This window comes from Macaca nemestrina, chromosome 18, assembly GCF_043159975.1.
Source record: "Macaca nemestrina isolate mMacNem1 chromosome 18, mMacNem.hap1, whole genome shotgun sequence".
Classification (NCBI taxonomy): Eukaryota; Metazoa; Chordata; class Mammalia; order Primates; family Cercopithecidae; genus Macaca; species Macaca nemestrina.
In genome coordinates, this window is record NC_092142.1 from 54,889,742 (window position 1) to 54,901,509 (window position 11,768).

At 42.5% G+C, this 11,768-nt stretch overlaps 1 protein-coding gene across 3 annotated transcripts in view; it reads right to left on the reverse strand.

The window, feature by feature from the left end:
* Positions 1 to 7,002: 7,002 nt before the first annotated feature.
* LOC105494112 (carboxylesterase 5A) overlaps positions 7,003 to 11,768 on the reverse strand; it is a 33,923-nt gene continuing 29,157 nt past the window's right edge. The window contains exons 11-13 of one of the 3 annotated variants that reach the window (XM_071084558.1): positions 10,473 to 10,622; positions 7,616 to 7,688; positions 7,003 to 7,530 (exon numbers count right to left, since the gene is read on the reverse strand). In XM_071084558.1, coding sequence (XP_070940659.1) covers positions 7,281 to 7,530; positions 7,616 to 7,688; positions 10,473 to 10,622 — 473 coding nt within the window. In that variant the 3' untranslated portion in view covers positions 7,003 to 7,280. Of the gene's footprint in view, positions 7,531 to 7,615; positions 7,689 to 9,940; positions 10,360 to 10,472; positions 10,623 to 11,768 lie in introns of those variants that run through there. The other 2 variants (XM_071084559.1, XM_071084560.1) reach the window with 2 other exon arrangements.

Below are 11,768 nucleotides of genomic sequence, written 5' to 3' on the forward strand. Positions count from 1 at the left end.
GGAGACTCTAAAAGACTTTAATTCTGAGAATTGCACAATGAAGGGCGTTTCCGAAAGTAGAGCCTGGCAGAAGCAGCCAAGCCATCTGGAGGGATCAATGGTTACCCTCAAGGGGAACCTCTTACACACTCTTCGGGAGGGTAAAAGATAATCTTCTCCTTTTCAAAGGTGCCTAAGTCCTATGCTTGTGAAAGCTTGGCTTTGGGGCTTACCCAGGACTCAGCAAGCATAAATGACATAAGCTTCTCCAAAAAGCTGGACTGCACAAAGGTCTGCCCAAATCCCAGGAGCTACTGATGCTGGCCCTGTGTTCTCACTTTAGAAGGTCATGCAAGGGACAAAATCTCTAGAATCCTTCATGGGCTGGGTCACAGCTGGGGTGGGGAAGTTGTAGCTCCTCTGACACTTCCCACATAGCTGTGCTTCTACGGAGGCCAGGAGCACATCAGGGTGGGTACTGTTCACAGTCCCCCTCCATCCCACCAATCAGGCGCCAAGGGGTCTTCACATCCACAAAATACCATTTTCACAGATCAATAGCACACACACCAAGACATGCAAATTCAAACCAGATACCCAAATGGCACTTACTGACTTTGCAAGGATTTTTACCACTCCTCTTTAGTGGCAACAATATAGAAAACCAGGAACTTTCACAACTGATGTGAGAGATCAATTAGTTCAAGTTTTCTTGGGGGCAATTTGGCAAAATCTATCCTAACATTTCAAAAAGGCATCATTTTTGTGCTAGCTATTTTTTATTAACCGTGTTCTTTATTTTCTCCATTCTGATACTTTGACATCCAGGGCTTTGCTCCTAGAGGGACTGCACCTCCCAGAGTTAGCCAATTCCTAGAGATATAAGCCACTTGTCTCTTAGTGTGCCTTTCATATACAAACTCACTGATCCAGAGCCCACATCCCAACCACCTCCTTTATGGGGCTCTCCCACTCTGGACTAATAGCCTCACACCCTCATCACCCCAGGGCTAGGTACCAGATGGAACAGCTCCGATGCCGCAGAGCCCACTGAAAATGTTCAAACTAACCAATCCTAAACCTGATCACCCTGCCTCACCTCTTCTTTCCCATGGAAACCACAGGAACACCTATTGCTACATGCCCATCACCACCACCTTCTGACGGACTCCAGCAATGTCTGTGCAGCCTCCTGCTCCCATAGCATGGAATTCCCCCTTGTCTTGTCTTGGGATCTGTGTGTGAGTAACATGTGAGTAACAAACTACTCTTTTTCTCTTTCTTTCTCTCTCTCTTTCTTTCTTTCTTTCTTTCTCTTTCTTTCTTTCTTTCTTTCTTTCTTTCTTTCTTTCTTTCTTTCTTTCTTTCTTTCTTTCTTTCTTTCTTTCTTTCTTTCTTTCTCTGTTTCTCTCTTTCTGATGGAGTCTCGCTCTGTTGCCCAGGCTGGAGTGCGATAGCACGATCTCGGCTCACGGCAACCTCCATCTCCTAGGTTCAAGCGATTCTCCTTCTGCAGCCTCCCTAGTAGCTGGGATTATAGGTGCCCACCACCATACCCAGCTAAATTTGTTTTTGTATTTTTAGTAGAGACAAAGTTTCACCAGGTTGGTCACGCTGCTCTCGAACTCCTGACCTGAAGTAATCCATCCACCTTGGCCTCCCAAATTGCTGAGATTACAGGCGTGAGCCACCACACCCAGCCCAAATTGCTTTTTCAATGGCTGACATCTGATCTGTTGGCACTGCCATACCTAAATAATGATAAAACCTTTATTTTAAAGCACTATTCTCTAGGAATAATTCTGAATGAGCCCAAAGATATACATATCAGATGGTCACCTCAGTGAAGTTCACAATAGTATAAAATAGGAAATCATTCGAATGATTGACATGCAATATTTAATATATAACTATATAACTATATTTTAACAATAGTAGAGAGTTATATAGTTTATTGAGTATTATACTATGGGATGCAATGTAACTGTCAAAAAGGTAGAAAAGTTGATTTTAAATGTTTGTGTAAAGGAAAAACAGTTCACCACTTCCTGTGAAGGAAGAGGGATCCAAAATTTTTTATTTCCCTCCTCCAATCATCCGAAAAAACAGTGAAATAAAGTTTTTAAAGCTACAAATCCACATAGACAAACTGCAAAAGAAGAGATGACAGCATTTTGGACACTGGAAGGCCAACGGAATGATGAGAACCAGTTTTAGAACAGAAAAAGGAGACGTTAACTCATGGAGAGAAAGACACCACCATGTACCTATGCCATCAGAATAGAGACAGAAAAGACTCTCTGGGGTTTAGGGGTATTGGATACCTATGAAAGTTGGGGTATAGGTATCCCCTACTTATGCCCATGGGGAGTGCACCTCTCCCCTTTGAGCTCCACCCCAAGGCCAAAGTTTCCTGAACACTGTCTGCCTCTGCCAGTCCTAGAACTGGGCTCACCCCAGGAACTCTGACCACCTAATTACAACAGAATATCGGAAGGTCCTTGCCAGATGCCAACATAAGGTAATATCCGTCCTTTTGACACACAGAGATCTGCGTGTCAAAAGGAAGAAGTTTCCCAAAGCTCAAGTAATGGCTGCAGTAATGATGACTCTTGATGAAGTCAATGCCTGGCCACCAAACAAGCTCTCATGATGGTGGACAAGTTTGTCCCTGCCTTCATATTACTAATTGACCATCAACAGTCCATTTTTCCCATTGAATAACTTATTTTCAGAAATGTGCTTCTGTAACTCAATTGTTGCATGCAGGTTAACTAATGGAGGAATTATATAGTAATGAATAAAAATCAAAGTGTACCAATCCTCCTAAAAATACTGATGGTATCAGCCAGAGTTCTGGTCTCTCACATGAAGAGTTCAGGAGGTAAATAGAACTTGAAATACAATTTCATAAATAAGTGTAATTAATGAAATAAATAGGTTAGATAGATAATAGATAGATCATAGATAATTGATAGATAATAGGTACGTAGATAGATATAGATAGATAAATAGATAGACAGATATTTTATGGCATTATCTTCCTATAAAGAGAGAAGTCTGTTTTCTACACACCAGGCATCCACGGTGTGCTCCAGCAACCTTGCCAACACAAGCCCTGCTGCCCGTGGGCTGGCCCCCTTGCCACCACTGCTCTGGGTTACACTTCCTCCACGCTGTGGCTGGCCATCCCATTTCCTACCCATCCTTTAATTTCAGACTTGAGCTCCAGCCCATTCATGGAGCACAGTGAGCTCTTTGCAGTGAATTCCCTTGTATCTTGACACAATCAAGTGGCAAGGTAGGATTTTCTCTCCCCAGCCCTTCCCGTCCTGGGGAATAATGAGCCACACTCTTGATAGAAACTTTTAGCAGAGCACACGGGGCAGGACTGAGTGGGATCTTTCCCTGCTGGGGAAAGGGAAGCTAGTCTTGTAGATGCGTTACCTGGGGCAGCACCAGGTGGGGCAGCTACCCAGGTGCAGGGCCTGAGCCCGCTTCCCACCCTCCCCTGCAGCTCTGCCCAGGGGGAATCTGGACTGAGTTCATCCAAGGAGAGGAAATCCCTTATGCCCCTCTGAGGTAGGCCCCTGGAGACTTAATGGGAAAGTCCAAGAAGTGGAAAAGGGAAACACTGCTGGCCCCAACCTCTGTTCTGCTAGTGAGTTTAGTCTTTTCAGTCAGACTTTTCAGGGAGTGGATTGTACCTTTTCCTCTTTCCAAATGTTACAGAGGGAATGGATAACACTATATTGTATAGGTTTTTATATAATTTAACTATTTTGCGTGGTTTTATTGTAGGGGCATCTTCAGCGATGAAACACTACCAGCATCTCAGGAACCTCAGAATAGAGAGAAGTGTCTTTCCTTTGTGGTAGTGCTGCCCTCTACTGGACATGAGGAAATTCACAGGTGAAGACTAATGTTTGTCCCTGCTTCTGCTTTGATTTAATTTAATGGAAAGGGTTCAAGACTGTTTAAAAAAAAGCGGGGGGGGGGGGGGGGGAGGGGGAGGCAGTGGGTCCTGGAAAAGTAAATTGTTTATTTTACAATAAGAAAGTGATTAAATATTTTATTTTTTTTACAATGGTGGAAAATTAGAAGTGATTATGAAAGTGGTGTGTACCCATCATGCTGGTGAGCAGGATGTGATTTGGCGCTTTAGGAAAGTGAATTTGTAGAACTTAAGAATATTGATTTATAAAGGCCATGGCCGTTGACCCAGTGCATCTTATGCAAATCTGGATGCCATAAATAATATTTGAAAATAGAAGTACTGGGGTGGAGGTTGCAGTGAGTGGAGATTGCGCCACTGCACTCCAGCCTGGGTGACAGAGTGAGACTCTATCTCAAAAAAAAAAAAAAAAAAAAGTCATTCCCAACATTGCTCATCAAATTATAACCATAAATATACAGGATTAAACTAATGGCTAAAGAGACTATGACACATCAACACCAGGCAGAGGATAAAGCAGATTTTTTGTTTGTTTGTTTTGGAGAGCCTCTAGGAACTTGAAAAATACATATGCCACACTCTTAAGACCTGGTGGTTCTTAATCAGCTGTGTTCATTAAAATGGCAGAAAACTGAAAAAGACTTCTAGGTCCCATCCAAGGAGATTTTGCTTCCAATTGACTGGCTAGTGGCCTGGCCATCGGTATTTTGGAAAAGTCCTCCAAGTGATTCTTTTACTTCCACCCCAGATAGAAAATTCTAAATTAAAGGGGGAAAAAAAGACACCAAGTGGCACTTAAATAAATGTCAACTTTAATTCCACAAAGCATCTGATTGCATGTGGACAGAAAGAGAAGGAAAGAGGGCCCTATATCTGGATAACTTAGAAATGTGCTCCCCCTAGCAAGATATCTACCAAAATTAGAACTGTATTTGAGGATGCTGGCACTGCGAGCAATATATAAATGATGCGTGTAATGTCATTTAATATGATCATATTTTTAAAAATGAGTTGAGTGGTGTTTTCTAGCTGTTAGTTTTTCCAAATATCAATATAGAAATTAGTCTTCTGCAGCTGCAGAGGCAATTCAGTTTCCAGCTTGCTTTCATGTGGCCTACAGCCATAAAGTGGCCCAGAGCATCTCTGATCCACCCCTCCCACAACCACCTAATCCAGAGAATGCCTTGGACCATCTGGTGAGAGAGGTAGCTGCGTGGCAGTAAGAGTCCTGCTCTGAAGTGACAAGAGCCTTAAGGTCTAGTTTTGACTTACTGCTAACTTGCTGACACTGCAAACTTGCTGAGTGATCTTGGCTGAATCCTTTCACCTCTCTGAGGTTCACTATGAAATGAGAGGTCAAGAGTCCAAACTTTAACACCTTCAGAGGTTGGGTAATATCAGTGAGTAAAATGGACCAGGCACAGCACAAAGTGGAATGGTGCAGACTGGGAAAAGTGGAGAACTTATACCTCTGTAAAGGGGGCAGCCACCACTCAGTTCCTGCAGATTACTCTATCTTTGCTGAGGATGGTTGCACAGGGAGTGCACTGCAGAAGGATAACACTTTACAGAAGGTGTCATTGCATCATAGATGCAGACATTTATCCATGGCAGTTTCTGAAGATGTCTGTAGAAGGTTTTGAGGAAGGGGCACCCTATAATTTGCATAAAAGGTGTAATATGGACCGCCAGAAGTGCTGGTTATCATGTGCGAATGCAGCTCTGTAATAGTATCCTCTGGGTTTTCTTGTTATTGTTGTTTCCTGAAGAAGCTGGAAATATGGCATTTAATGTGAAATTTCCCTAACTTAAATTTGCTGGCCACAAATTCCAAAACATATTTAACATTGTGTGGGCCAAACAAAACACTTCAGGGGGTCAGATTCAGGCTCTGAGTTGGAGATCTCTCACCCAGACGAGTTGCTGGCATCTCAGAAACCCTCCTAGTCTATGCATCTTATGTAATCTTGAAGCAATCATGAAGAAAAAATAATGACCCTGGTGAATTATATGGATATAATATGGATTATGTGACTATACAAAGTAAGAGTGCATCCTTTGAATGACGGTATTTAACATTCTCCCTACCCTGTGACTAATTGTGATTTGTCCTTTCTTAATGTAAATGCTATTTCTCCAGAGAGAGCCTCCTAAGACTTTAATCTAACTTAGGTTGCCTCTGTTACACTTTCTTGAAAACACCTTATTCTCCTGAGTAACACCTATCGAAGTTACAGTATGAGATATCCACTTGGGTGAATGTTTGCTTAATGTCTGTTTGCTCACTCTTGGGTAGCAGCCAGGTTTTCTTCACTGCTGTATCCCGGTGGGGATACGCCTGGTATATATCAGACGCTCAGTGTAGATTTATTTTTTATTTATTATTATTATTATCTTATTTATTTATTTTTTTTTTATTAAGGATTCTTGCTCTGTCACCCTGTCTGGAGTGCAGTGGTGCGGCCTCGGCTCACTGCAACCTCCACCTCCCAGGTTCAAGTGATTCTCCCACCTTAGCCTCCCAAGTAGCTGGGACTATAGGCACACACCACCACGCCCAGCTAATTTTTGTATTCTTTAGTAGAGATGGGGTTTCACCATGTTGGCCAAGCTGGTCTTGAACTCCTGACCTTAAGTGATCCACCCACCTCAGCCTCCCAAAGTGCTGGGATTATAGCCGTGAGCCACCACACCCAGCCAGTGTGGATTTACTGAATTATAGATTCATCTCGACCCCATCACAGAAGCTTCATTTCTTCTTGACATTGCTGATCTGACCCTTGATGCCTAGAATTTGACTTCTAGGTTTTTTTATTTTGGATGACATTAGCTTTCTATGGCTGAGGATATCCCATCACCCACACGTCCCTCTGAGCCACAGAAGAGACCCAGCTCAAACCCATGATGTACAAGACATCCATATTTGGCTTGTGGCTGAAGCCGCGATGGGTTGGGGTGGTGGACTCACATTTTGGGTAACATTCACAGACATCTTCTCTGATAGAAAGTGGGTGCTGGGGGCAGGGGGAGTGTTATCAGCACAGAATTAAATTCTGCCCCCTTATCCATATTTTACATTCTGATTTTATTTCATATGAGTTATAAAATCATTATTATGACAACTAATAGGTCAGTTCTTTTCCAAATTTATTGAAGAAATCGTGTTGCCTTCCAAGACAAATTGCACTTTTTGATGTTGAAAAGAATTCCATAAGGATCATTCCTAAGTCCGTAAAATATCAGCAAAAGCAGCTTGTTCTGCAAAGATCCCCATAGAAAGCAGCTGAACTTGGAAAGAAGCTAATGATTGCGGGGAAAAATTGTAGGAGGAGAAGGGAAACCAAAATCACGGAAAGATAACTTCCCAAGGAACACAAGAGAAAAAGAAAGGCTGGAGGAGAGAGAGGAAAATTAAGAAGGAAAGAGGACTATGGAGCGTGTCGGAGGCAGACAGGATCAGGGGGATGGTGCTGGTCCAAAACTCCACCCGCCGTTCTTTGAGTCTCTGTCCGAGGCTCATGTTCAAGTCCAGCTGCAGGTACTGCTCGGTCAGATTATAGGCTGGCCACAGAGGCAGGTCGTCCCCATTGGGATTCCTGGAAGGGAGAGCAGAAACAGGAGTGAGATTTTCCTCCTCACACCCCAGGCCTTGGCATGGGGGAGACTGGGAAGTTTACATACCCAGTTCGAGCAAAGGTAGCCCAGTATTTCATCATCTTCCGGCTCAGCAACTTCTCCTCCTCCGTGGCTCCTTCTGAAGGAGATAATCACAAAATGCTGCTGCTCTCGGTGAGGCTGGGAAAGCCCGGGGTGCCTTGTATTTGATGAATCCCTTTCACACCCCTCCTCCCACTGGAACCTTACAAGCCTACCAAGTCACTGTACCCATTTTACACATGCAGATACTAAAGCTCAGAGAAATGGGCACCTGCCCAAGGAATTGTGGCTTCTGAATGGTGGAAGCTGAACACACATCTTCCCTGTCCACCCCATGTTCCTGCAGCCAGTCCCATGATGCTGCAGGTTCCCTGGGGACACAGACCAGCTTGCTCCCTCTCTCTGTCTCCGTTTTCCCCTCTCTCTCTCTTCCTTCTCTCCATCCTCTCTTCCTTCTCTCTCCCCATCTCTGTCTTCCATCTCTCTTCCCTCTTTTTCTTCTCTCTCTCTCCTCTCTCTTTCGTCCCTCTGTCTTCCTTCTCTCTCCCTCTCTCTCTCCCTTCTTTCTTCCCTGTCTCTCTGTTCCTTCTCTCCCTGTCTTCCCTCTCTCTTGCTTCTCTCTTTCCTCTCTTTTCTTTCTCTCTCTTCCTCTGCCTCTGTCCTTGAACACACATTTTTACAATTAATTTTTGTATTTCTTTATATAAAAAGTAGAAAATCCAAAATGCAGAAAGAGCATCTAATATCCAATGAAAATGTTTCCCTTTCATCTCTTCCCTGCAGACACCCAGTGACGAGCCTCAGCGGCACCTTCCCAAAGACAGGCTCTGCAGGTTCCAGGGTATAAACGGACACCTTTCTACACATCTGGCCGGAGACTGGACACGTATTCTACATATTGCTCTTTTTATTAAAATTGATCTCATAGATAGGACTTGTCACTTATCAAACTGCCATTTGTTGTTCTATGAACATGTAATATGTAAATACATATTTACATGCAATTATATATAAATATATAATGTATGTGTCATGTTTCCGATCTTTTGCTGGTAAAAGCAGTATTTTAGTGTGCATATATATTTTGCACATGTGGAGGTATACTTACACAAAAACTCTAGAAGTAGAATTGACAGGCTAAAAACTATACGCGTTTTAATCTACGTTATTTATTTTTATAAAGATGGAGTCACACTCTGTCACCCAGACTGGAGTGCAGTGGCACCATCATAGCTCACTTCAGCTTCCAACTCCTGGGCTCAAGCAATTCTTCCTGCCTCAGCCTCCCAAAGTGATGGCATTATAGGCATGAGCCACCACACCTGGCTAAGACTACATGCATTTTTTTATTTTATAAAATAAAAACAATTTTTGAGACAGGAGTCTCACTCTGTTGCCCAGACTAGAGTTCAGGGCCATGATCATTGCTCACTGTAACCTCAAACTCTTGGGCTCAAGTGATCCTCCCACCTCAGCCTCCTGAGTAGCTGGGACTACAGGTGTGTGCCACCATGCCTGGCTAATTGTGTTTCTTATTATTATTTTTTTTTTGTAGAGAGGAGGTATTACTATGTTGCCCAAAATGTTCTGGAACTGCTGGACTCAAGCAATCCTCCCGCTTCAGACTCCCAAAGTGCTGGGATTACAGGTGTGAGCCACCATGCCCAGCCTTACATGCATTTAAATGTTGATAGATTTCTCTATTAATGTATAAAATTGTTTTTCACACCTGCTAGAATACATTATTTTAAGTGTTTTGTTTTTTTCAACTTTGATTGATGAAGAATAATTCCTTGCTAAGGATGGTCTGCAGTTTTCTTGTTATGAGGGAGGTTGAGCGGATGTTCATATGTCTAGAAGGCACTTGTGTTTTCTTTTCCACGAACTGTCTGTTTGTATCTGTTACCCAGTTTTCAATTAGGTTATTCTTTTCTTACAAATTTTAGGAGCTCCTTAGACATCAAGGAATTTCACCTTTTGATACATATGTTGTTCACTTTTTCCAGTTTAGGGAGTCCCTGTGCCATTACACAGGATGGGCTCAGGAATGGTTGCTGAGAAATAACAGTGACATTTATTAGCTATTCACTCTTACTTTATGGGGCTTATTTTATTTAGTCCTTATGACAACCTAGGAGGAAGTTCTTTATTATCTGTGTTGTAAGATGAGGATGAAACACTGAAATAATGAATAAACCACAGTGCACAAACACACTCTATATGGAATGTTCTATCCTCTTTGTCAGGAGGCCAATGTGAATAAGTTAAGAGCCTGCATTGTGTAATGTTTCTAACTAAATAGTTTAGTGATAGCTCCTGTGTGTAATTTTCCCTGCAAATTTTTTCTATTGATAACCTCATCTGATTGGTTTATTTTAGGCACCAAATATGTCATAAATTTAAGAATAAACGAGCTAACATCACAAGTAACAGTTCACAAGCCTTTACATGAGCTCCTCGGAGTGCAGACCACTTGGAGCTGGAATTATGAAAAACATGGTCCTTGCCTCTTAAAGCCTCAGATTGTGGCCTCATGGGATTTCTGGGAAGGGGAGGGAGGGTAAGACCCGTGGTTAAAGAAAAGGAAGAAAATGGTTCTAATATATATCTATTTAAAATTATTTAGATTGCTTGAGCACTCTGAAGTGGCCACACCTGTAGGTTTCAGTACAAAGAGAAGCCCTCATCAAGCAACTGTCACGGTGCTTTTCCATCTTGGCTTCTAAAAATGGAAGTGAGGGCATTTTCCAGAGAAAGGTTGCGTCTGCCTGTAAACCACAGAGGTGATTAAATGCCAACCCCGAAGTCCTCCGGGCTCTTGCATAGTGGTGGGGTAAGCAGGGGGCTTCATGTGAACTGTGGGGAGTGGCCAGTCCCTTACCGAACATAACAATGTCACCCTTCAGGAAGGCACCACCGAACACAAAGCGGACTTCATCAGCGTGGTCGGCTTTGACAAAAGCTGGCTTCGTGTCTTCAAAGCACTGGGGCCGGTGCCGAAACTCATAGAAGTAGACAGGTGCACCAGCATCTGAACAAAGGTCAGGGAAGGTCAGACATGCAGGCAGCGTGGAGCAGGGGGCTGGCTCTGTGTCCCCATCTATTAAGTCTTGGATGTATAGACCAAGGGGTGGGACAGCTCAGAGACAAGAGGCTACCTAAGCCAGCCTCACTTCCCCCTTCCTCATCTGAGGCTGGAATTTCCTGTTACAGCAGAGCTTATATCCCTGGTGATGAAGAGCTCACGTCTGAGAAGTCAGTAGTTCTGCTTCTCAAAAAAAGTCCTCCATATTCAACCAAGATCTACCTTGTTGGAACTTTCTCTCGAACTTCAAGTCTTTTACCCATTCTTGGAAAATACTTTATTTTCATTACTGAACTGTAAGGGTTCTTCTATCTGGATATGATGATTTTGTCAAATAATTGTATTATGAATATTTTCTCCCAGTCTGTGGTCTGCCTTCTCGTTTTCCTAACAATATTTTTAAGGCAAAATGTACATAAGTGAAATCTGCCACTTTAACTATTTGAAAGTATATAATTCAGTGGTTTTTAGTACATTTAGGATGTTGTGCAACTATCACCACTATTTAGGTCCAGAACATTTTCATCACCCCAAACAGAAACCTCAGACCCATTTCGCAGTCATTACACAGTTCTACTTTCTGTCCCTATGGATTTGCCTAATCTGAACATTTCGTATAAGTGAGATCATACAACATGTGGCCCTTTGTGCCTGACTTCTTACACTTAGCATAATGTTTACAAGGCTCATCTGTATTGTAGCATGCATTCATATTTCATTTCTTTTTATGGCAAACTGATAGTCCATTGTAAGTATGTACTGAATTTTGTTTATTGATTCATCAGTTGATGAACACTTGGGTTGTTACCATTTTGGCCTATAATGAGCAAGGGTGCTATGAACATTCACATACAATTTTTGTTTGAATATCAGTTTTCAGTTATCTTGAGTATACCCCTAGGACTGGATTTGCTAGGTTATATGGAAACTATGTTTAACTTTTTGAGCAACAGCCACAACATTTTTCCACAGGGGCTGCACTGTTTTATGTTTCCAACAGCCGTGTATGAGAGTTTTGGTTTCTCTATACCCTTCACACTTGTTCTTATTCCTTTTCTTTTTTAAAAAAATTATAGCCACCCTAGTATATAA